The sequence below is a fragment of the Xenia sp. Carnegie-2017 genome, unplaced genomic scaffold (genome assembly GCF_021976095.1).
Source record: "Xenia sp. Carnegie-2017 unplaced genomic scaffold, XeniaSp_v1 HiC_scaffold_16, whole genome shotgun sequence".
NCBI lineage: Eukaryota > Metazoa > Cnidaria > Anthozoa > Malacalcyonacea > Xeniidae > Xenia > Xenia sp. Carnegie-2017.
The window spans coordinates 3,964,772-3,989,718 of record NW_025813469.1 but is presented as its reverse complement, the minus strand read 5'-3'; the positions used below and the strand labels follow the sequence as shown (position 1 = coordinate 3,989,718).

At 35.6% G+C, this 24,947-nt stretch overlaps 4 protein-coding genes and 1 long non-coding RNA gene across 8 annotated transcripts in view; 3 read left to right on the top strand and 2 right to left on the bottom strand.

Annotated features, from left to right (window-relative positions):
- LOC124436383 (maestro heat-like repeat-containing protein family member 1) overlaps positions 1-7,680 on the bottom strand; it is a 32,932-nt gene extending 25,252 nt beyond the window's left edge. For both annotated transcript variants that reach the window (XR_006945342.1, XM_046986297.1), the window contains exons 1-13: positions 7,437-7,680; positions 6,424-6,569; positions 6,017-6,148; positions 5,182-5,344; positions 4,653-4,751; positions 4,205-4,356; positions 3,907-4,053; positions 3,699-3,791; positions 3,443-3,521; positions 1,944-2,057; positions 1,773-1,846; positions 1,276-1,398; positions 1,053-1,160 (exon numbers count right to left, since the gene is read on the bottom strand). Coding sequence is in view for 1 of the 2 variants with exons in the window: in XM_046986297.1 (XP_046842253.1) it covers positions 1,053-1,160; positions 1,276-1,398; positions 1,773-1,846; positions 1,944-2,057; positions 3,443-3,521; positions 3,699-3,791; positions 3,907-4,053; positions 4,205-4,356; positions 4,653-4,751; positions 5,182-5,344; positions 6,017-6,148; positions 6,424-6,569; positions 7,437-7,473 (1,467 nt within the window). In the remaining variant the exon portion in view is untranslated. The remainder of the gene's footprint in view (positions 1-1,052; positions 1,161-1,275; positions 1,399-1,772; positions 1,847-1,943; positions 2,058-3,442; positions 3,522-3,698; positions 3,792-3,906; positions 4,054-4,204; positions 4,357-4,652; positions 4,752-5,181; positions 5,345-6,016; positions 6,149-6,423; positions 6,570-7,436) is intronic.
- A 296-nt stretch (positions 7,681-7,976) lies between these two features.
- On the top strand, positions 7,977-14,542 carry LOC124436957. Its single transcript, XM_046986945.1, has 3 exons — positions 7,977-7,980; positions 11,990-12,080; positions 13,084-14,542. The coding sequence occupies exon 3, from the start codon at positions 13,106-13,108 to the stop codon at positions 14,075-14,077; it is 972 nt and encodes a 323-aa protein (XP_046842901.1). The 5' UTR covers positions 7,977-7,980; positions 11,990-12,080; positions 13,084-13,105; the 3' UTR covers positions 14,078-14,542.
- On the bottom strand, positions 8,356-9,712 carry LOC124436958 (protein FAM210B, mitochondrial-like). Its single transcript, XM_046986946.1, has 2 exons — positions 9,325-9,712; positions 8,356-8,944 (listed from the first exon to the last, which is right to left on the bottom strand). Exons 1-2 carry the CDS (start codon positions 9,690-9,692, stop codon positions 8,737-8,739), a joined length of 576 nt encoding a protein of 191 aa, XP_046842902.1. The 5' UTR covers positions 9,693-9,712; the 3' UTR covers positions 8,356-8,736.
- A 3,142-nt stretch (positions 14,543-17,684) lies between the features above and the next one.
- LOC124436675 lies at positions 17,685-19,830 on the top strand. Its single transcript, XR_006945426.1, has 2 exons — positions 17,685-17,808; positions 19,160-19,830. It is a non-coding gene; the product is annotated as an uncharacterized LOC124436675 (long non-coding RNA).
- Positions 19,831-21,031: 1,201 nt separating this feature from the next.
- Positions 21,032-24,300, top strand: LOC124436327. 3 transcript variants are annotated; one of them, XM_046986234.1, is made up of 2 exons: positions 21,032-21,115; positions 23,101-24,300. In XM_046986234.1, exon 2 carries the CDS (start codon positions 23,123-23,125, stop codon positions 24,092-24,094), a length of 972 nt encoding a protein of 323 aa, XP_046842190.1. In that variant the 5' UTR covers positions 21,032-21,115; positions 23,101-23,122; the 3' UTR covers positions 24,095-24,300. The 3 variants fall into 3 exon arrangements, with proteins under 3 accessions (XP_046842190.1, XP_046842191.1, XP_046842192.1); XM_046986235.1 differs by lacking the exon at positions 21,032-21,115 and adding an exon at positions 22,311-22,415; XM_046986236.1 differs by lacking the exon at positions 21,032-21,115 and adding an exon at positions 22,820-23,009.
- The last annotated feature ends 647 nt before the right edge of the window (positions 24,301-24,947 follow it).

Here is a 24,947-nt window from a genome sequence, read left to right as displayed (position 1 = left end):
ACTTTGCAGCATATCAATGAAATATTCAGGATAGATTTATCACAATGTAATGTAGAAGTTGAACTGAAAGAATTTAACTGCATCAATAAGATATGAAGCAGTGTTTCTTTAAATGTCTGCAATGAATGTCTTGAAACTGGCAATTCCTAATGCCAAAAACATGATATCATAACAGGGAGTCGACATGTAAGAATTTAACTGCGTCAAGTAAGTATGAATCGGTGCTTGCCAACATGTCAGAAACGAATTCATTGAAAATTTTTCTTTTGTCAAATTTCGCAGTTACTCATGCCAAAACATGCCATGTTTTAAGAATTCGAACCAAATCAATGAAATAAGGGTACAGCTTCCACAACTCTAATAACTGTGAAACACATAAACTACAAAGCAAGTTAAATCGCACGCGGCAGGCAAAACATTTGAGGAAGTTTAAAAAGAAAATAGAGTTTGTGGCATCTCGAAACTTCAGTCGTGCTGTTTGAATTTCAGATCATTAGCATTGCTTATTTCTTTGGAAATCCATTGTTTTTATAGTTAGTGAACACCAAAGTAAATACGTAGCAAGAGCAAAATGGCTGCGGCACCGCTTTGTTTTAGCGAGCTTAAGCTCACGCCACGCGCCCTGACGACGACGCTGAATGGAAGTATGATCTCTTGATTTCGATAACTGCGCATGCGTCTGTTTGAAAACCCGCACGTAGTGTCACTACGACGCTTCGATTTTTGTCAAATTCACGGCGTCGTCAAGGTTGTTTGTTTTTTTTCTGTGGATTTAAATATGGGCAAAGAAACTGTTTGCATCCCACAATAACAACAACTCTTTAGCGTTTATAAAGTTTACATCAAATGCAACAGCAAGTTGTTCCCTATATTTTCCAAAGCTAGTCATCGCTTTTCAAATACATATGGCGTTGGTGATTAATTTTCTTAATCAGTTCTGTTGTTACGACGTCGCCGTTCTTTTTAGCTTCGGCGACATCGTCGTGCTAAAGGTGCGTCGTGGGATCTTAAGCTCATTATTAGCACGTGACACACTACAGTTATGTACTTACGTTTTCCATTTGTTCAATGGTCGTCGTTACGAGCCGTAAAATGCTCTCACACATGGCCTGAATAGACTTGTTCGATACAGAATCACTTTCGGAAGACTTCTTTTGTTTCTAGATAAAAAAAAGTCGATAGAAGTAGACGAGAACCTCAAACATCGTAAAAATCGATATGTACGACGCGAAAAAGGAAGACATCCTAGTTGTCTTCCTTCGCATTTACACTCACCTCCTCCTCAACATTGATGGCGCATTGTTTGACGATGAATTCAACGAGTCTTTGGCCTCCTTCTAGATTAAGATACCCATGATGCGCCATGGCTGCGATCAGTTGAGCAAGCATTTGTTTCACCTACGATACCAAGCACAAAAAATCATCATAGGCATTGATACTTCTCATGGTTCTTCATCCGGCGCCTCTCTCCCCTCCCCACAATCCCAATGACGTACAAGCGCCCATTGTAATTTTTTTCATTGATACTTCTCATGGTACCGTTACCTGTCCTCCCCCAATCACAATGTCGTACAAGCACCCATTGTAAGTTTCTTTCATTCATACTTCTCATGGTTCTGCATCCTGTCCTTTCTCCCCCCCCCACAAACACACACACAACACAAATGTACACATTTATGCACGAACGGCAATTGTGATGTTCCTTCATTTTCTATCACGTAACATTTGGAGAGAACGCTATTTCCAAGACCTTAGAAAATTCTTAAACAAACCTTTAAGCTCGTGTCATTGACGACAACCTGAACACCGGTAACCAAAATAGGTTTCTTGTTTTCAAGATAAGCCCCTGCAGAAACAAATTTCATGAAATATTTATACTGGTTTACTGAGATTAAGAGATGAACGAGCCCACAGCAAACACAGCGAAAAGCAGACAAAGATACCTGAAAAGTTGACAAGTTGTTTTAACACAGATAAACTTCCCAATCGCCCCTTCTCGCCAGATTTGTCAAGTTTTAACAGCAGAAACGATATTATACGATCTGAGAATACTTTGCCTGAAAACAAAAGGGGAAGTACGTTTAGGTAAGGCGAGATCAGTGCAAAAATGGCAAGGCAATCAGCAGACAAACTCATTAAAAAAGTTTTACATGTGGGGCAAAATAATCAATAACAATAAATTGAAACAGTTTATTCTTAGACGTGTTTACTTTTAAAATACATTAAAGAAGCCATATAGTAATGCTTTGTGCGCTTGTGTTTATTTCTGGCATTGAACTTTCGACATTTGATACAGAGTTTAGGGATTGTTTTCTGACTAACAAAATGTGTGATGGTCTTTATTTAAACTTCGCTCGCGTTATTTCTTCTACATCGCTTCGCTTAACACGCTCTGTGGTTGATGGGCTAGACTTGTTGTTGACAGAAGACATAATGTTGCACTGAATGAATGAATGAAAATCTTTATTTTTAGACGCTGGCCTTGTCAATTGGGTTGATTTCCACGAGGGGCGTGCTTTTGTTCAAAAACAATTACAAAATTTACTAAGAAATAAAATATCTATAGAAGAGAAAGAGAAGTTTAAATATTTACAGAGTTTAGTTTATTCCATCAAGAACTATTATGCCGTCATTTATGGATGCCCCATAAATGGTCATCTATGATTGGATGAGCGCGCAAAGCATCACGATAAAACGCATTCATTCAAGACAATCCAATTGATAACACTTATTTTTGAAATTACATCACACACAACATTGCTTTGAAGTCATTTTGAATTTAAAATCAAACTGCGCTGGTATATTTTGACATGCACTGGCTTTGCAGTTGTTTTAAGAATTCGATAAACCCAGAATTTCGTCAAGGTCTAATTTAAAAATTCAAATTAAACGTTGAGTATATTTTGCATTACGTTTTCAGACGTATTGATATTATATTATGAATTATATTTTACAAGTTTTATATTATATATTACATTTGTTATTTTATTTCATATATTATATATTACATATATTATACGTATTATACATTATTTATTTCTATACAATACTGTATCATATCATGAATAATTGACAAGAGTATTCATATATAACAGAGCCCACCTGGGATTATTTATTCAACCAGCCATAGCTTATGCTTAAGAGATTTACTGTTAAAAGGCAACTGCACGCAAAATGTGTTAATTCAAGCACTTTTTAAACAAACGAAAGGGGATTGAAAAAATTGTGTTGATGAAAGGTCAGGTCAAAGAACCAGAGCAATTCTAAAAAAACATTTCTTGCAAGTATAAAGGTATTGAGAAAATTGTTTTGATGAAAAGTCAGGTCAAAGTACCAGAGCATTTCTAAAAAAACATTTCTTGCAAGTATAAAGGTATTGAGAAAATTGTTTTGATGAAAGGTCAGGTCAAAGTACCAGAGCATTTCTAAAAACATTTCTTACACAGTGTATCGAAGCATCGAAGAACTTCGTTCGAATTCTTCACAGTTTCCGGGTTATTAAAGTCCGGCATGACGCAAGCCTGAAAAACAAACCAAAGTACTTTAATGAGCAACAAGGTACACAATGGGATGCAAGGTATGCAATCATGTGACGTTTTACCACACCGAGTGATTTTGAATGGCAAGCAACTAAATGGTTTCGGTCTGTATAGTTTTTTCAGGTAAAGCAAATATCTAACTAGACAAGCATCGAATACCTTGTCAAAAGCATCGTTCAACAAATGATCTAAATGCATAGTCAGCATGTCTTCGCCATCGGCCACTGCTGCTTCAAGAACTCGACATAAGCTCTGGATGAAAAATTATTATTACCAAAATAACTGCTAAATAGTCGCCGCAGCTCCAAGAACCAATCAAAAACTACCATTACACTACTAATGAGAACAACACATTAACTCAACCTACTATTGTTATCGTATAGTGCTTTCCGGCTGGATGTTTCTTGTATAAGCTGTTAATCCCACTAAACAATCGAGGTAGCTGTTCAGAGAGCTTCTCTCGCGGTAACAGGTGAGACATGTAACCAATTGCTTCGATTATTGCAAGTCGTACCTGAAAAAATGGGAAAGGATACAGACCAGGTAATCAAAACTACGGTTAGTCTACGTGGGCAATCAATCAGAGGTCAATTACAGAGTGATTTGAACACTTTCGTTCAGCTACAGTATCTTTTTATTTTGAGCACACCGTAAATCTATACAACCTTTGGCTCGTTACTTTTTATCCAAACATTAAACAAGATTTCATAAGCGGATTGCATCTCGCCTTCGAATGTATTCTGTTTTATGTCGTTGTGATCGGTGCTCTCAATGTTTGCCAAATAATAAGTAATGCTTTCCGAGAATCGAGAAAAACCTTAAGGAGAAAGAAAAAGCAATTGGACCTAACCTTTGTAAATATTGTAACTATAAATATTGAAACAGAGGGAAAGTGTGAGTAAGTAAGTGAGGGGAGAAAAGGAGAAGGAATAGGGAGAAAAAGGGAGAATGGTAAAGGAGAGAAAAGGGAGAAAAGGAGGAAAGGAGGAAGGAAAAGGAGGAAAAGGAGGAGAAAAAGGAAAAGGGAAAAGGAAAGAAAGGAAGGGAAAAAAAGAGAAGAGGAGGAAGGGGAAAGGAAGAGGAAGGGAGAGGAAGGAAAGAACAAAAACTCACAATGCGCAAATACCCATCGCATGTTATCTTGTTTGGTGAGCATCAACATTGGAAGTAAACGTCCAAGAATGTCTTTCAGAAAAGGAACAAGAGCGAACGCTAAAACATAGAAATTACAAAATTTCTTCGAAAACCTAGACAATAAGTGTTTTTTGGCAGACTAATAACAGATTCTTCATTGTCTACATAAATTAACAACAGAATTTTAAACGCAAGAAGAAGTAACACTATAATCGCCTAAAACTGCCTTTGGTCGAGGGTGCAGCTATAATAGGCCCTGGACCAATGTGCTCAGAAAACAACTTTGGTTGCGCATGTTTGGAAATTAATAATTTCTTTTACGTGGTCAAAGGCAGTTACGCGCACGCAATTAATAACGTGAAAATGTCATTTTTTCCGTTATATTTTTGAGAAATCTCGTTTCTTTTGTTATCACTTTCGCACTTTGTACGTTTGCAAGAGCAACTGTCACGTTTGAAGTCACTCGTCAAGAGACATTTATACGTAAGCTACTTATCAGTGAACAAACCGTCAGCCTGGGCGAAGTTCGCCAGCGTCAAAATGACAAAGTAGTGCGGAGGAGTCCCGGGTACGAGGTTCTCAAGCAGCTCACTCATTACTTCATGTTTGAACGTTTTTCCAACCGACACGATGACGAGTGACGCGGCCGTTTGCCACTTAGGATGAATTTCCTAAAAATGAAAATTTGAGGCATCGATCAGACAAAGACTGTCGTGAGAGACAGTAGAAATACTATTTTCGTTTGTCATTGTGCGAGTTGTGTTTGGTTAGAAAATATGCGCATGCCCAAAAATTACTTAATTCCATTCCACAGTGAAATGAGGTCACCTTTTTTTATGAGGTCATGTGACTGTGTCTCGAAAAATTTCATGATATACAATGCGCAAAGAGATTATAAATAATTTATTCATAACTATTATTATTAGGATTATAACAATTATTAGTATTATAATAATTATTAGTATTATTTATAATCTCCATGGTCATTAAACGGACGCGGTTTACCTTTTCTAAGATACCAAACTTGGTTTTTTTACTATTTTAAAGATGTTTTTAATGATCGGTCAAAAATTCATAACTTGTTTCGGGCAGTTTATGCTTTGACATTTCCCACAAGACCTGAACATAGTAAATCCTCTAGACAGACATCTTACTATAAGTTTGACTATAATTGATTGGGAGAGTTTATGTGAACAATCCATTGAACTAGATATATAACTGAACTTAGAAAATCCCCTAGGATGAATGCTTAATATAAGTTTAACTGTACACAGTATATGATTTGGTGAATTTATGTGAATAACCATTGAACTAAATATGCAGCTGCAGGGCTACTAGGCTACCTTTGACTTTGTCATTTCCTGGAATGCAAGTTTCAAAAGTTCCTTTGCAAGATCAGCATCGAGTTCTTCCCTTTTATCATGGAGGATTTTCTCCATTGACTCAAGCAGCACGACACGATGCTCCTTGGTCATCTAGGTAAGATAAACTAAAGATGATAAATCCATAATAATGCAATAAAAAACTAGGTACATTATAATTATCATAAGATATATAATTGAAAAGAACATAAACAAGTTGATATTATATCATTGAAGTTTTCACATTGCAAAAGACAACTTGATGAAAATCAAACCATCACATGACTCGCACATAAATGGCAATGTAAGTCAATTCAGTTGCCATTTTGTGAATCATGTAAAGATATGGGAAGAATAAAGATGAGCTTGAAAATTTGACAGATTGCTACCTTATGATGCTTCAAAATGTAGTCCTTACAAATGCCCAAGACAAGTTCTGGTTTCTCAAGTCCAATGGCAAGCAAAGACACCTTCACCATTTCCACAACAGAAGCATCTTTGTCATTGGCTGCATCAACCAAGGCCATCACCATATCTAGTTGAGAATTAAATTTATAATTCTTATGAAAGGAGCAAATAAGAACACTAAAGATAAGAATTTCAAAAGCATGTTAAAAACGACTGTATTTTTTATTCAGTGTAAAGAGATTGTTGAATTTGGAAGTTTACGTCAAACCAGATTGGTGTGTATGTCTTTATATCTTATAGATTCCTCTACAGCTTCCACACAATTAGCACAAATTACGTATGCCCCACTAGTGGCATAGCCAGCTTGTGACTAAGTTATGATTTTGCTATGATAATTTCAAAGCTTGCATTATCATTGGCGTCTCAATGTTTTGTTCTTTGTCTTCACAGCAAGCAAGTAAATATACATTTACATAGCAGGATTAAATATTGAGGCTGGCTTAGCCACTCAGCAGATTCAAAACTACACAATACACTTTAATATACTGGGAATAATTGGGAATTAAGCTACTTTAGGAGGTGATATAAATTGAAAAGCTGAGCAAGACGAAACAATTGTGGGCTTATGTACCATAAAGGGCAAATGAAAACAAATTTTCCCACAGCTCTCTTAAACTGTGAACTTAGATAAACCTAAAAATGAAACCATGCTTGTCTGCCATACTTCGTGCATTGATAATGCTGGATATCTTTGTGAGATAATTACACAAACTAATTTTAATTTGGCAATGTGCTTTTTCGTAAATTAAATTGTCCCGTCTCCAATATGACTATGTAACGTATAGTTAACTTGAACAGACTCAAAACAAAGATTCAAAATTGCTACAGAAAACCGTAATGTCCGCATTAATTGACACATTCACGTAGTTCCAGCTTTTGAATGAAATCTGTTAAACACTAAAAAGAATGAACATGAAGTTTCTGAAAAACAAACCTTCGACTTGTGAGCCCGTCCTGTTGTGGTCGACCATCTTGGATCAAGCTTTGAATGTCAGCACTATTCTCTATTCCGTTTTTCTCGGTACAGTACTATATTTCATGCGATATTTGTCGTTTACGAGGCCAATTCTTACTTCATTTCTTCATTTCAAAATTGATGACGGTAAAAGTGTTGAGATTTTTCACGATTACAACGTGACATACCTGGAAAGTGGAGATTCTAGCCTGTCCAGGTGATGATCATCTGACCTCAATTGACGATAAACCGGTCGAAGTTTCATCCGGAAACTGTACATATTAAGAACAAAACAGGGGGGTCTGTTTCCAAGGAAATGCATTTGCATTCATAATTATTCGGGCAATCGTTTTTTAACAACAATGGAGTTTATTCTAGAGGAGAATTCGTTCAAGTAGCTATAAGTATTGGAATATAAAACAAGTATTTGTGTTTTGTAAGAGGAATGAAACAGGAATGCATTCGCTGGGCAGTGGGGTGCAGTGGAGGAGGGAAAAACAACTCCTAGCTTGGGTACAGGGGGGTTGCAAGATCAGTGCCAAATTTTTAACGAAAAATTTACACACCAATTGCGAGGTTAATGCAGTCTTTTTTTGAAAAAGTATCTCAAAGTATAAAAAAAGACACAGCAGGTAAATCTAATTAATAGACCAGCACCCCAAAAAATCTTCTCAGATCATCCACGAAACAAATTTTTGAAGGCAGGGAGTATCCTGTTTATACATGCTTACATGTATGTAAGACTGGATGGGGAGTATGCTATCAAAATTTTGTCATTGTCTTATTCAGAAATTTGTAAAAGGAATAAAATACAAAATGTCTGATTTTGTAATCTTGTCAAAGTATAATAGTGGGACCAACGCCACAAAGTTCCTTAACAAACGAGACAACTTCTGGATTCAAATTTAAACAATATTTCATATTTGCATGTACTACACAGTGTAATATACACATCAATGTTCAAAGGAATTGCATTGAGGAATTCATAACCCAAAATGGTTGCTAATATTACATACAGCTAATTAACATTTTATGTGGAACAGCTAGCCTTATATATTATGATAAAATGTTGCAGAATTGATCCCGTTGTATCTCTAGAGCAATAATAATTGGTAAATGTAAATATATATACATATTGCATTTACACTACTAAAAATAGTTAAGACATGCGACAAAAAATAAGGTAACAGATTGTCACAAAGGTGTCTTTAGTTCTTTTATAATTAAGCACATTCAAAGTCACGGTGACTTTTCCCCATAAGATAAATTTTTTCTATCTCTATCTTCTTGCTTTCAACAAGCCAAGCTTCTGCAATCTCAGAACAATTAAAGGAGTGCATGTGACAGTTAGGAATATTCGAAGAGGCATGAACACCTTGTGGCATGCATATGCAATGACAAACGTACTGGCCCCTTTGGCAGCCATTGATGACGATAAACCCTCGCTGAAGCCCATCTTGATGAGAATACCGGGAACATCCAATCCACTAAAACAACAAAACAGTCTACAATGATGTATCACAGAATAAAGGCAAATTATTGTATCTTGAAAACATACAGCTTGACAGTTTGTTCATTGTGTGATGATTGATAAAAGCTATATTACCCATAATCATATTGACATATGCAAATAAGGAAAGAAGACAACACTGATTGATGACTGGCCATAAAGGCAGTCTACCATGAAGTGTAACTTTAACTTAGTACCCTGAATATAACTGCCCACTCCCTGGTATGAGCATGTAGCAAATACTTACCTCAACTTTATCCAAAAACTCAGCAACCTTCCTTATGAAAGCAGGCACGTTTTTACATTTTAATTACAAAGTATCAGTATGAGTCAAGGAGAAGAGAGGCCGCAACTAACCTACTCACTGCGAGATATGCCAGTCCAAGCGAGGTCAATGATATCGCCGTATGAAATACGACCGCAGTAACGCCATATTTTGCAAACACTAAGCTTAATCTCTGCCTGCCGGTTTTCTTGGATAAATCTTGTTCGCTTTCTTGCGACATTTGCCCTTCTTGTTTCGTGCCTGGTTCTTCTCCACCTTCAGATTTCTTCGAATTTTCAGACATCAAACGACAAAAATTCCAGTTTAAAGGTGAGATCAAGGACTTCTGATTATCAGCAAGACGCACATGTTGAAATGTTCTGCTTTGTACTCTTCCAACAGCAGGTATTTTCCAAGATTGTTGGCAGAATCGTCGACCGGATAAAATGCAACGTGACATGTTGATAGTTTTTGTAACATACTTACGTAATTTATGCACGCAACATACATCCAGTTAGTTAACAGCTCATCGGAAAAATTTGACCTCTTGACCATGGTCTTGACCCATTGAACTGTAAATACGACCTTACATTTTACAATCTTGCAATGGTCTGGAGCTCTTCTTAGCGAAATAAACATGGCACCGGTCACGCTGACGGTTCCCACTTATTGCTCTCGCATAAGCATCGCATTTAAAATAGGAAAATTTAAATAAGCACTGCGGTGTTAAAGCGAGCATTTACGGTAGCTTGTGCGAAATAATTACATGATGGACTACGAAGTAATCTGGAGATTCTGTCGCAGTGTCATTGTAAAAGCAAACATTGTTTCGCATTATTTTATTTTATAAAAGAAATAAAAGATGTTTTTCATGTTTGCACTGATCTGCTCTCGAGTTCTCCCAAAGGTCTGCTTGGTTTGCATAAGCTTGTGCAAACACAGTAAACATCTTTCATTTCTTTAACTATAAAGATCATACAAATTATAAGTGTAGGTACAGATATGAATTTGGCAAAAAAAAGTATGAAATGTGAGTGGAGATACTGATATACAATGCAAACATAACCATAAATCGCAGTGATATGAGTAATTAAAATAAGGCACGCATTGCGTACATATATGGGTTGCATGAAAAATTTATGGTTATAAAATGAATTAGATTAATAAATCTAGATGAAATGATATTATATATTTAATATCATTTTCACAAAAGCTGCTTGGGATAAAAAAATGTTTTGTGTTATCTGACAGTGTATCAATGTTTAATGAAATGACGTCGTAATTGTCAAACTTTCTTTGCAATCACCGAACGCCTTAACTTAAATTGGCTTTATAGCATTCTTCGTCATCGTTCGTACATCCGACTATCACCATGGTTACGACTAACAAAAGGCCAACAGATGGACACTTTTTTGATAGCATGAGCAGCGGCCACCCACAAAAAGCTTGAATGGAATGGAACTGCCTTGAACATTCAGAGTTGGGACTTAATGTGGAGACTTAATGATCCATGAAAGCCTTCTAATCTCTAAACTCACATCTACACTGAATGTCCAAGCAGTTTCATCCCTCTGGAGCTTTTTCAAGTATCTCACTACGTTTTATATTCGCTTTCACTTTACTCGCGTATCTGTATCCTCCCTCGCATTTTATACTTTGCTTTTTTGTCCAATTCACCACACTCTCACAGTAATTTAACACTTGTAGCTAAACCTTGATCATTTTAATTAGTTGTATGATGTTGTATGATGCAAACACGAAACGTTTGTTCTTTGTTGTTGCAAACACAAAATTATTCTTTGTTGCTCAATGGGTACGCTTATTGCTTTATGTTGGGCAGTTGGTTTTTTTTTAAAAGGAATCCCTACACTTTACGTAAAATTTCATTAAAATTCCTACCCAAAAAAGAAAATACATAAAAGTTTTAAATTCTATCGAAACTGGAACAAAATGGGAAGGGAACTACCGAAATACGTGATGTGAAGCAGCTTACCTTGTTGTATAATACTTGATTACCACCCAAAAATTTGAAAGTTTGCTAATTACAAGTGCTTTTATGAAGTAATTTATATAATAGCGAAACAGTCCAGCTATTTAAAGAACCCTTTCTCCCGTTTATCTTGAAACAACTATCTATTTTTATTCAAATGTTATTCCAAAGAACACAAAATCATCAAAGTATATATATATATTTATTGTATGACGAAGACCTAACGGTGGAAAGACATGTTTTGAGCTTCAGATTGCATATGACTTTTAGATCAAAATCGTACCAGTTATCAACATATTAAGCCTGGTCCTAACTTGCGAAATAAATATAAGCATAAGCATAAATCTGTTTAATATACTTGTGGTTATTATAGTCTGTTGCAAGCGAGGACACTTTTGCTTATGCTTATGTCGCAAAAGAGAACCGACACTAAATAATTTATCATTATATTTTATTAAAATCAACATGCTTAAGTGTTTTCCAATCATAATTCAACTACAAACGCTCATAGTACTTGAAATGTATTGAAGTGTATTGAAATGATAAAATTTGAAGCATTTAATTTACCATACAAATGTAGCTTTTAAAAGATATATGTGTTATTTTAATACAAGAGACTAAAGAGGGCAATAATGGCTGTTTTCCAATAACCACGTTACACTTATCGTGACGCTATATGTGGCAAAACGCAGCAAGACGCACACCTGCAGGTGAATTTGATTGACGATGGTCGTATTATAATTGGAATACGCGTATTGCCGTATTAGACAACATAATTGCGGTCTGTCAACTTAACAGGCGTATATTTTGGTGGAAAAATAAATTCGAGGAAGGAGAAAAACGCACTCATTTTCAAAGGTACGTTCTGGTAATTCTATTATCTGTTGTCTGAAAGATTCGTGGAGAATTCATACGGAACAAGTGTTTTGTTTGTTTCATTAAACAACAGACGAAAACGAAATACAGCATTGAGATAATTTCAAAGCAAATACGCCACAACAAGGACAAATCATTCTCAATAACCACAGGACATTAACATCACGAAACAGAAAACTGAAGAGCAACAACAAACTCACAAGTAATAAATTTCAGTCAGGAACTAGGCGAATTTAACCTAAAAATGTCAGCGTGACAAAGACAAATGAAGAGTAAAAATTCATTTATCACGTCATTAACGACGATATTTAATCAATGTTTCTATAAAGCTGGAAGTATTCTAAAAGCAATTCTAAAATTGGAACGTCTGTATAATAACATCATCACATAAATTTCCCACAACTTTTACGTGTTGGTGTAAATGATAATAACGGTGTTAGTTGTAGCAACAAGAAACATTGAAACTAACAAACGCCCACATTAAACAGAAGGCTCTTCTTTCACTGGGTACACCTGTCACCGGACACGTCTTACACAGTAGGCTTTCTTTATTAAGTACAAACACAACAAAAAATCAACCGTATAACGAAAACAACCCCCAAAAAAACACACACAAACTATTTTTTTAATAAGCGCTCTGCGTACTTTAATGCTTAAAGATGTTTATAAGCTATAGACTTCTTACATTTAACTGTAATATAACATAAATCACTTACGTTTTAACAGAAGCGAAGACTGCTGTTGATGCTGTTTGACATTAGCTAAGCAAGGCTTAGCGTGAAGTCAGGATAATTACAAAACTAATATTTTTTTGGGATTAAATGTAATAAAAAGCTTACTTCTATAAAATAAGAAAGTTGGCTGCATGTAGTTTCGAGTTTAAAATGTAAGAGTTGAAGAACACTTGAAAAACTTTTAAAAGAATTGGTTAGTACAACAACCCAGTTAATCGCAACCTCATGTTTTGCATTTTTATTCACACTAGAAAATTCAGAAACAGTTCAGTCATGGCGGGGTCAGAGATACCATGGATAGAGGGAGTGGCAAATCGAGGTAAAGAACTTATTTTCCCAGGAAGACACGTGCAACAGCACGAGTGGAAACCAGAATGGAATCGTGAATTTCGTAAACACTATGACTACATCTCAGATTACGAATGCCCTTTTCCTTACTCAAAAGAAAGACACGAGCCAATTCTCAGCCAGACAAAAAAAGAAAATTTGTGGGCTGCTAAACAGCAAAGAGATCCAATCCTAATCGACTCTCTGGTTCATTGCACACCATTTCTTAACGTGAAGGGAATAATTTCAGATAAAGGCTTTAAAGGCAGCGAGAAGAAGATCAATAATACGCAAAAAGCTTATTTGTCTTGGTGGAGTCCATATTTCAGCGAAGATGTCCGCGAAAATCTTCAAAATCAAATGCAAACGTTTTTCTCGCAATTAGCCGATGATAAAATCAACAACATAAATAAGATTACAGAGCAGTTTGGAAAATCCGATGCGTTTCGTATTGATCCTTATCGCGGTCAAGGGCATGAATGTGACTATTATTTTAAATACTCAATCGACGAGCTGCTTAAATCTTATCAAGACCATATTGGCGATGAGAAGATGGAATTTGGAATATTGGGAACTTTTGCATACCCTGTCAAAGTAGAGTACAACGTTCTCGTTTGCAGTGAAAGCGCACGGAAAGATGAATTTGCTGAATACCCGCTCGTACCGCAAGAGAACAACGTCGTGACAAGAGATAAAGAAGGCAAATTTTGGTGGTATCCAAAGGCTACTGGAACCGTAATCAAGCGTTTTCACCCCTACCAAACTGATCCAAAGTACAGACGTTATGATCGTGTATCTTTTGCATTTCATGTGCGAGAAGGAGAGATATTTGAAACAGATTGTGTGAAAGATAAAGGCAAGAAAATACCACGTGCATATTTCACAAGAGCCTACTCACGACGCTTTATTTACAGCTAAATTTAGTACCAAAAAGCATCCCATTTTAGATTGTGATGAAGATATATTACGGTAATCGTTCAGTAAATCGTAGGCCAAAGCCACATAAAATGGTTTTGGTGGACATCGCATGATATCCGTAATTCGTTTAATTCGAAAAGGTTCTAAAGTAAAGCCTAGATACTTAAAAATAGTACTGTAAACTAAATTCTTACACAATGAAAAAATAACTACTTTCTTTCCTTAGTGAAAAGACATCGTAGTCGCGACTACGAATTTTTTACAAAACATGGTACTCAGATTGACGGCTACGTGTTGTTGTTGTCGCAACAATGTTTTTGCGCCAAAATGACGTAATTCGTACCCGTAGTCGTACCCGTAGTCGTACTCGTAGTCCTTGCTAAAGCTGGCTACTATGCATTCAGCAGACTACTCATCAGGTGTTAACGTCGGCTAAATAAGAATTAAAAATCATGCAACAGTTAATAGTAAGAAAAGCTAACGTCATCTCTTGTCGTGCACGTTGCACGATTAAATCGTTATATTTATCTCGAGCACATAATTTTGACATTGACGTTAGTTCAAATGATTTAATTTTGAACTTTCATCATACAAAGAAGTCGTCTCTAAGAAAATTACTTCACAATTCAATAACAACATCTCGAATCTATAATGTTAACAATAACTCCCCCCTTCTGTAATAATCCCAAAGTGTCAATCACGTGAAATGCACGCGATCCTCAACAACAAAAACAAAAAAAACAAATGTTCATCACATCTCTAAATTGGTAGATGACGTCATGACGCTTAAGACAAAGATAAATTAAACCCGTAATCCTTTTTTAGGCGACGAATCAATGCTTGTTAAGAATTGACCATTCTTTTTATGGATAACACCATCTAAAAATTCTAATCGAAACAAAGAGAAAGCGTTATCCATATGCCACGCCTAGTGGGGGAGGGGTTGCATATTCATGTATTCCGTTAACATTGGTCACTGACTATCCAAGGATGGGGAAGTCAAATTCAGGGTGCTCTTACCAGCTCTACCACGTTTTACGGTTGTCCGAATCAGTCAATATTACGAAAGTTTGTTCATGCATTCAAACATTAAATTTATGTTCGAACCCAATGATAAAAAAATTCAAACGCTCCCACTAAACATTTAACAAACATAAATTTAAAACGAAGTGGCTCAAACATAATATTAAGTTAACAATTCCAATGGGAAGAAACACTTAACAAATTCGAAAAACAGCACGCACAAAACATTTGAAAAAAAGGCACGCGGTGTTCACGTGTTACATTTGGCTAATTTTAATAATTCAAGAGTGCTCTAATTTATACAGGGGGGTGCGTTTCTGAGCAGGATTTCTCAACCACAACGTTATTTAGTATGGCGTAGCGCCCAAAAAGTACTTCGTTATGTTCGGAAGAGCAAATTCAAACAATGGTTGATTTGCACACTATTAGGGAACTTCTTGAATTATTAAATTGTACTCATCGTACTCAGATTGATGACGGTTACATGTTTTTGTTGTCACAGCAATGTTTTCGCGCCAAAATGACGTAATTCGTATTCGTACTCGTAGTCTTTGCTTAGGCTCGCTACTATATAGATTAAGACGACGGAATTACAACTGTTTTATAGGTGCGTTGAAAGTTATAGCCTATTAAATTGTCGTATCGTCTTTTATAGATAAGTTTATGAACGCACTGGAACAGGCGACCAATTAGGATACAATGCGACAAGAATCCAGCGCCACTGAAAAGCCAAAGAACATACGAAGGAAAAGTCATGACAGTTTTTCACCTTCAACAATAAAAATATTTGTGTAACTGTGTCCAGAGGCGTAGCTAGAACGTTAATTGGGGAGGAGGAGGGGGTTGTGCATTATCATATATACAGTTGTGCCATACTGAATTTTTTGAAATGAATATGCACCCCAATCAACGTTGTAGCTACCGCCCCCGTTGAAGGGCCAGTCGTGACAGAAAAAGCTGCTCCATTAAAGAATAAGTTACACGGTAATGTTTTGAGCGCTTAGCCATGCACAGGCAGCCAGTTCAGAGGCACCCCAAAATGGCGATACACTCACTGGCTACATTACATTAGGTTGTTAATGCAGTGATATGTCTACTTCGACTGCTAAGTCTGGTAAATCGACGGTCGGCCAAGAAATGAAAAAGAATTAACAAGTATTGAATTGAATAAAGATGTAGTCATGTTTGATTGCCAGAAAACAATCCTTGCGCACGTTTGTCCATCGATGTACGAATCAATGTTGATTTTTAAATTGGCCTGTTCTTCATGATCAGGTTGTTGAACGGGTGATCCGTAATAGCTTAAGTCGTCTTCATCTTCCTAAATTAACGCAGTCAAGTCTTGATCTTATTTAAATGGGGCATTTTTGTGTAATATTGTATTTAATTAATTATTGAGACATCATTCTTTAATCCTGGACAATGGTTCATGGTTACAGTCACGTGGCATATTATACCCATGACATGCTGGCAGCCTGGTAATTATATATTGCAAAGCCAAAAATTTCTTCATTTCAAAATGTTTGCGTCGTTTCCTCTTTTTTCAACACTCTCGTAGTTCACATGGCGGGTTTTTCTATGAAGAATGCAAAGCACAAACGGGAAACGCAAATGTTTGTGTTCGGGTAGCTTTTGACCTGTCTCATGGGGTCAGACATCAACATTAAAATCGTCACGCAGACATATTCACACAACACATGATCCATCAATGGCGAAGGTATTAAGGATAGAAAAACAATCTTACGCTTCTCATTTCTTCATTGCGTGTTGTTGACTTTGGTATTATTATAAACGTCGATCTTCCACCTAGTACGATCATTCATTTTCTGCAACTTTTTTTCGAATGCGTAATGATTAATCCTCAGTATATATTGATCTAATTAATGCATACCCATTGTGATTTACTCTTTACTTCACGTTGACAATTGCAAACCCGACTAAAACAACATTTTTAAGTACAATTGCTGGTGGGAAGGGAATCTTTGTCATGGAAAGTTTACAGGTGAGGTCTAACAGCACCGGCCTTCAATGATTTAATTTAAATTCTTATTCGGCACGACTACGACACGTCAAACGCAAATGAAACAAACATGACGCACACGGGACAGATATTCATTGATAATTATACTACAAGATGGATATTTTCCTATGCTAATTAAAAAATAATTGGTGACTAAATCCTTTAACACACCCACAGAGTTTTGTTGCTAGCATTATAAACATTCACAAAAAATTAAATTCGACACCATGAGGTGGCACTTGTACGTTTTTGGAAGGGGGTGTTTATTTATGTATCCAGCTGTGCTCGACTGATTTTTTTTGAAATTTCATAATCTCAAAATATGTTCACGCAGAAAAACTTGAAGGAAAAATTAATGAAAAATCGAGAATTCTCGATTCGATTCTTCCGACTTTCGAAAGCATTCTTAAATCTGCAAACGCAAAACGTGAGGCCGGCGAGTCATCAAAGTATGTAATATGTAATTGCACCTTCTGACTGGAATTTCAAATTTAAATTGACGTCGAAAGATGAATGGAATTATTGCAATGCGGGAGTTTCACACTTATATTGGATGCAGAAGTAACGGTGGACACACGGCATACGCTTACCGACCGCTCAAGTAGGGAGTTCACTTGACACTCGGCTGGACAAGTAACTCGAGAAAAAGAAGAAATCTTCATTTTAAGTAATTTTCTTACGAAGCAAGGTAATGTTTAGTAATGTATTCTGCAATTTACATAACGCTTATTGATGTCCGCACAAAGGACGTCACAGCATTGATTTTGCACGACCAGCGTGCTTAAAAAATTCGTACTTTACAAAACGGTTAAAAAAATTGCTGTAAAAGACTGTGTTGCATGCACGAAAAGCCAGTGTAGCAGCCGGTACAGCAGCAGTAGTCCAATCTGATAATGCTCTACGGAATCTTGCGATAACTCGTGCAAACATCTTCTCACACATGTTGCTAATTATTTGAACAATCAAGCGATTATTTGTAACATGCTTGTACCTTGTACCTCTTGGGACATCTCAAATGTCGTAAAATTTGCCATCATCAACGCAATTTGAGTTAGAAGCTTTGAGTTTTTGGGATTGTTGCCGATTTTGAAATTACTTAATTAAGTTCGTGCACTCGACGATTAATCTAAACTTAATCAGAGAGTAAGATTAATATGTGGGAGTTCAGTTTTATCGAATTGACGTATTTTCAACGCATGAAAACGAAATGAACTGTAAAATAAAAGCGACATAGTTAAATGTGCAATGAAAAATAGGGAGGTGCTCAGGAAAATTCCAAATTCATCCAATATTACACAATCAATGTAATAGGCCACCGTCACATTATAAGTCTTCTGGAATTTTTGAAAAAATGAGATGTTACTTTAACACCATGTGTGGGAGATTAGACCATTTTTCAGTGTTCAACATTAGGTGCAACATTAGCTTTAGTTATTTGTATTCTGTAGATGTCCATAGCTGTCCATAGCTATCCATACAATGACAATAAATAAGTGCTTGATTTCTCTAAACATATAGAGAGCGATGACCATATTTTTAAACGACTCTAACTGCGTGTGAATAAATTTTTACAAATTTCATGAGATGAGACTTGAAAAGTTGAAAAATTAAGGCGAGCAGAGTCTGCATTTGGTAATATTTGCATGAAATAGGGAAAAATAATTTAAAACCCATATCCTTTTCCACTTCCCAAGAGCTCTTGAATGCAATTGGGCATTCATCCACAGGAACACATACCGTAAAAAAAATTATAGCGTGCATTGATAAAAACAAACACCACGTTGCGCTTCACGTTGACAGGTCGCCTCAATTTCGTGCAAGCTTTTGAATGTAAAGCGCGATTAAATGCAAATGCATATTGCTGACAATTATTTCATCGCTCAATCTGATAGCCTTCGCAGCTGCCAAAATGCCATTTAAGACATAAACTTTCGCAATGTCGAATGCCTTGCACAGCAAGAAAGCTCGCTCGCCTCGCTGCACATTATGAACACCCGAACGATATACAATTATTGAAAATCATCGTTTTTCCCTCGCAGATAAGACTTTGAAAGCTCGCACAATGGACAAGAGGATCTGGTTTCTTCTGCTCCTGCTGTTAGGTGAACAAGCTTGGCCAGCGGATTGTACAACATGCTACAGTCCTATGGATAACGAGATGGAAGTAATTGGACACTGTGCAACTTCATGTTACAATGGAGCACTTGTTAAGTCAAGAAAATGCCATCACGGTCTACGCTGCTGCATACCAAATATCCTGAGAAGAACCTTGCTGATCTGAGTAAGCGCCGTACACAAAACACGAGCGACCACAATTCAAAAAGAATTGGAAGAGATATGACGTTAACATTTGGTGAACTTTACATGGTCCTTGGATTTTATCTTTGTTTACTTTGGCAACTTATACTTTTTGACAACATATTTATTTTAAAATCAAACTTAAGTCTTTTGTTAGAATATCATAGAGATCTGTGTAGGAGAAAGGGTGCAGTGACATATTGGCCTCCAAAGCTATTTGTTTTGTCGCATGCTTTTCACGCACAAACACACGCATGCGTAAAGGATAACATATCAGACACTCAAATTATGGAGCTTTTAGTTTATATCGTGATTTGTGATTGGTAAAATTTGGTATTACTAATTAGTGAGAGTAAAAAGGGTGGCAAACATTTTCTAAATAAATATCAATCTTTGGAAAACATTTCATCAATATTTTGTGAAAAAAGATACATGTACATTTAACACATGACATGACATGACAATGGCGTGCCAAGTGAGATGTACTAGGACCTTCAGAGCTTTTTCGAACATTCGTTTGAGCTTCGATGCATCGCTCTCGTTTTTCTTTTTTCTGACTAACGCAGCCAAAGAATATCTGAGAGTTTCGGAAAGCCTTTAGGGCAAACCCTTTTTACTATATACGAAATTCAAAAGATATACGAAAACACGAAATTAAGTATTCCATAGCTATCTATGATAAACGTATGAAAAAAAGATTTCATTGCCATTGTCCTTTAAGCATATCATAAATGCGGAATGATTTTAATTTTATATAACATGGCTTTTATCAAGCAGAATTATTTCCTCTTTTATACAGTCACCTATCTATTTATCGTATTTGTAACACAGATAATGACATAAAAACGTTTTGCTAGATATGACTTTAAAAATTGCGCCTAATTGGAGTACAAAGCTCACTTTTTCACGTGATAGTACACGTGATTTCTTTCTGGTCTATAATTATTCAACTTGTTGTAAGATAAACTATTTAAAACATTTGTTTGCGTCAAAAGTTCCCAAAATGACAAAACTTTACATGATGAACTGTCAAGTCCAAACGCTATTAATTTTGAGGTATCTCTGATTACTGAGATGTAACAAAACTATTCGAAATTAGAGACTTTGAGATCAATTACTCTAATATTCCCTTTTAATTTAAAGACTGCTCCTAAAATTTTGAGCCCCCCTACATATACTTGCTTCTCACGCCCCTGATCAAATTATTTGTTTATCCGGATCAAAAGTTCATAAAATGACAAAACTTCATTGACCACGTTTCAAAGTTGGAACGCTGACAATTTTAGAGAAGCTCTGGTTATCGATTTTCTCAATTTCCTAAACTATAAATCTTTAATTTTTGAGCTATCTCACTTGCAAAAGGCTGGCTGCCCCGTTTTCTTTAATAATTACTTCAGTTAGTTTCCATATAAGTCAGGATGTTCAATAAATGAAATAAATAATAGTAAATTGTAAAAGGTTTATTGGAATAAAGCTTCCAAGTCAAAACTTCTTTGTTTTTAATCCATTCATAGCTAAAATAAAAATTTGCATTTCATATTATTTTGGGTATGATTAGAATTCTATATTTTACAATAAAAACAGCAGGTGATAAAAATTGAACGTTTAGTGAACATTCCAATTTCTTTATTATCAAGCAGAAGCAAAGACAACACGTAGTTGGTTGCGTCGTCTTTAATCTTTCAAAATTTGTTAAGGTATGTTGATTGAAAAGTTTAGCTTTCATAGTGTCATTGTTGTTCTTATGTATAGAATTTTGTTATATTTGTCATAAAAAAATGGAATGTCATTTTCGTGGTGGAATTCGCACTTCATATGTTTTATGTTGATACATCTGTTGACTTTAATGGAAATTTCTTATTAACAAATAGGATAATTTATCATTTCAAAATACTGTCCTTTCTTGCATTACCACCTAGAAATAATTTCACTAGTCTTTTCAAATATCATTGGTACGGCAGGGATAAAAAATTAACAAGATGAATAGAAATCATGACACGTCACAAAATTTCAGATATGCATATCATAAATGCAGAATGATTTTAATTTTATCTAACATGGCTTTTATCAAGAAGAATTTTTTCCTCTTTTATACAGTCACCTATCTATTTATCGTATTTGTAACACAGATAATGACATAAAAACGTTTTGCTAGGTATGACTTTAAAAATTGTTGCTAATTGGAGTACAAAGCTCACTTTTTCACGTGATAGTACACGTGATTTCTTTCTGGTCTCTAATTATTCAACTTGTTGTAAGATAAACTATTTAAAACATTTGTTTGCGTCAAAAGTTCCCAAAATGACAAAACTTTACATGATGAACTGTCAAGTCCAAACACTATTAATTTTGAAGTATCTCTGATTACTGAGATGTAACAAAACTACTCTAAATTAGAGACTTTGAGATCAATTACTTTGATATTCCCTTTTAAATTAAAGACTGCTCCTAAAATTTTGAGCCCCCCTAAACATATACTTGCTTCTCACGCCCCTGATCAAATTATTTGTTTATCCGGATCAAAAGTTTACAAAATGACAAAACTTCATTGACCACGTTTCAAAGTTGGAACGCTGACAATTTCAGAGAAGCTCTGGTTATCGATTTTCTTAACTTCCTAAATTATAAATCTTTAATTTTTGAGCTATCTTATCTGTAAAAGGTTGGCTACCGCGTTTTACTTTATGATTGTTTCAGTTAGTTTCCATATAAGTCAGGATGTTCAATAATTGAAGTAAATAATAGTAAATTGTGAAAGGTTTATTGCCATAAAGCTTACAAGTCAAAACTCTTTCTTTTTACTTCAGTCATAGCTAAAGTAAAAAATTTGCAATTCATATTTGATTGGGTATGAACAGAATTCAATATTTTACAATAAAAACAGCAGGTGATTAAAATTGAACATTTAGTGAACATTCCAATTTCTTTATTATCAAGCCGAAGCAAAGACAACACGTAGTTGGTTGCGTCGTCTTTAATCTTTCGAAATTTGTTAATGTATGTTGATTGAATAGCTTACCTGTCATAGTGTCATTGTTTGTTCTTATGTATAAAATTTTGTCATATTTGTCATAAAAAAATGGAATGTCATTTTGGTGGTGAGATTCGCACTTCATATGTTCTATATTGTCACATCTTTAACTTTGGTGGGATTTTTCCAATAACACATTGCATAATTTATCAATACAAAATTCTGACCTTTCTTGCATTATCACCAACAATTAATTTCACTAGTCTTTTCAAATATCATTGGTACGGCAGAATTAAAAAATCAACAAGATGAATCAAAATAATGACACGTCACAGAAATTCTGTTAAAGATGTTTATAAGCTATAGACTCCTTACATTTAACTGCAATATAGCATAAATCACTTACGTTTTAACAGAAGCCAAGACTGCTGTTGATGCAGTTTGACCTTAGCTAAGCAAGGCTTAGCGTGAAGTCAAGGATATATACAAAACTAATATTTTTTAGGGATTAAATGTGATAAAAAGCTTACTTCTATAAAATAAGAAACAGTTGGCTGCATGTAGTTTCGAGTTTAAAATGCAAGAGTTGAAGAACACTTGAAAAACTTTTAAAAGAATTGGTTAGTAGAACAACCCAGTTAATCTCAACCTCACTCCAGGATTATGTTTTGGGAAAGAAAATAACAAGTTTTGCATTTTTATTCACACTAGAAAATTCAGAAACAGTTTAGTCATGGCGGGATCAGAGATACCATGGATAGAGGGAGTGGCAAATCAAGGTAAAGAACGTATTTTCCCAGGAAGACACGTGCAACAACACGAGTGGGAACCAGAATGGAATCGTGAATTTCGTAAACACTATGACTACATCTCAGATTACGAATGCCCTTTTCCTTACTCAAAAGAAAGACACGAGCCAATTCTCAGCCAGACAAAAAAAGAAAATTTGCGGGCTGCTAAACAGCAAAGAGATCCAATTCGAATCGACACTCTGGTTCATTGCACACCATCTTCTAACATGAGGGGAATAATTTCAGATAAAGGGTTTGAAGGCGGCAAGAAGAAGATCAATAAGAGGCAAAAAGCTTATTTGTCTTGGTGGAGTCCATATTTCAGCAATGATGTCCGCAAAAATCTGCAAAATCAAATGCAAACGTTTTTCTCGCAATTTTCCAATTATAAAATCAACGAAATAAATGATATTACAAAGCAGTTTGGAAAATCCGATTCGTTTCTTCTTTATTCTTATCGCAATCAAGGGCATGATTGTGAATATTACTTTAAATACTCAATCGACGAGCTGCTAAAATCTTACCAAGACTATATTCGCGGTGAGAAGATGGAATTTAGAATATTGGGAACTTTTGCATACCCTGTCAAAGTAGAGTACAACGTTCTCGTTTGCAGTGAAAGCGCAGGGAAAGATGAATTTTCTGAATACCCGCTCGTACCGCAAGAGAACAATGTCGTAACGAGAGATAATGAAGGCAAATTTTGGTGGTATCCACAGGCTACAGGAACCGAAATCAAGCGTTTTCACCCCTACAAAACTGATCCAAAGTACAGACGTTATGATCGTGTATCTTTTGCATTTCATGTGCGAAAAGGAGAGATATTTGAAACAGATTGTGTGAAAGATAAAGGCAAGAATATACCACCTGCATATTTCACAAGAGCCTACTCACGACGCTTCATTTACAGCTAAATTTAGTACAAAAAACATCCATTCTAGAGTCTGCTGAAGATATAATACGCTAATCGTTCAGTAAATCGTAGGCCAAAGCCACATAAAACGATTTTCGTGGACATCGCATGATATCCGTAATTCGTTTAATTCTAAACGAAAGAGATTTCTCAGTTCTGTTGTTTGTCAAATATTAAAAAAATTCAATAAAAATTCATAGATTGAAACAATGACTATTCGCTTTCATTTAACGTATTTATCGGTTACGCATCTAAATGCATATTTCGTTTGAACAAAACATACGTTGCCGGATTAGCGGAGAGCACATATTGCACAATTTCGTTCAAAAGGTTTTTCATTGTAAAATAGAGACTTTGTCGTTTTAATAAAAGTCTAAAATTTTTTTATTGAAAAATAGTAAATACTATGGTGAATTGTCGAAATAACAACATAATAGTTCTTAAAAGAAATGTTTATTATTTATTAATTTTAATAATTCATTCTCTAATTTATATAGGGGGGTGCGTTTCTGAGCAGGATTTCTCAACCACAAAAATGTTATTTAGTATGGCGTAGCGCCCAAAAACTACTTCGTTGTGTTCGGAAGAGCAGATTCAAACAATGGTTGATTAGCACATTTTTAGGGAACTTCTTGAATTAAATTGTACTCATCGTACTCAGATTGATGACGGTTACGTGTTTTTGTTGTCACAACATTGTGTTCACGCCAAAATGACGCAATTCGTCCACCTACTCGTAGTCTTTACTAAGACTCACTACTTTACAGATTAAGACGACGGAATTACAACTGTTTTGTAGGTGCGTTGAAAGTTATAGCCTAATAAATTGTCGTATCGTCTTTTTTAGATAAGTT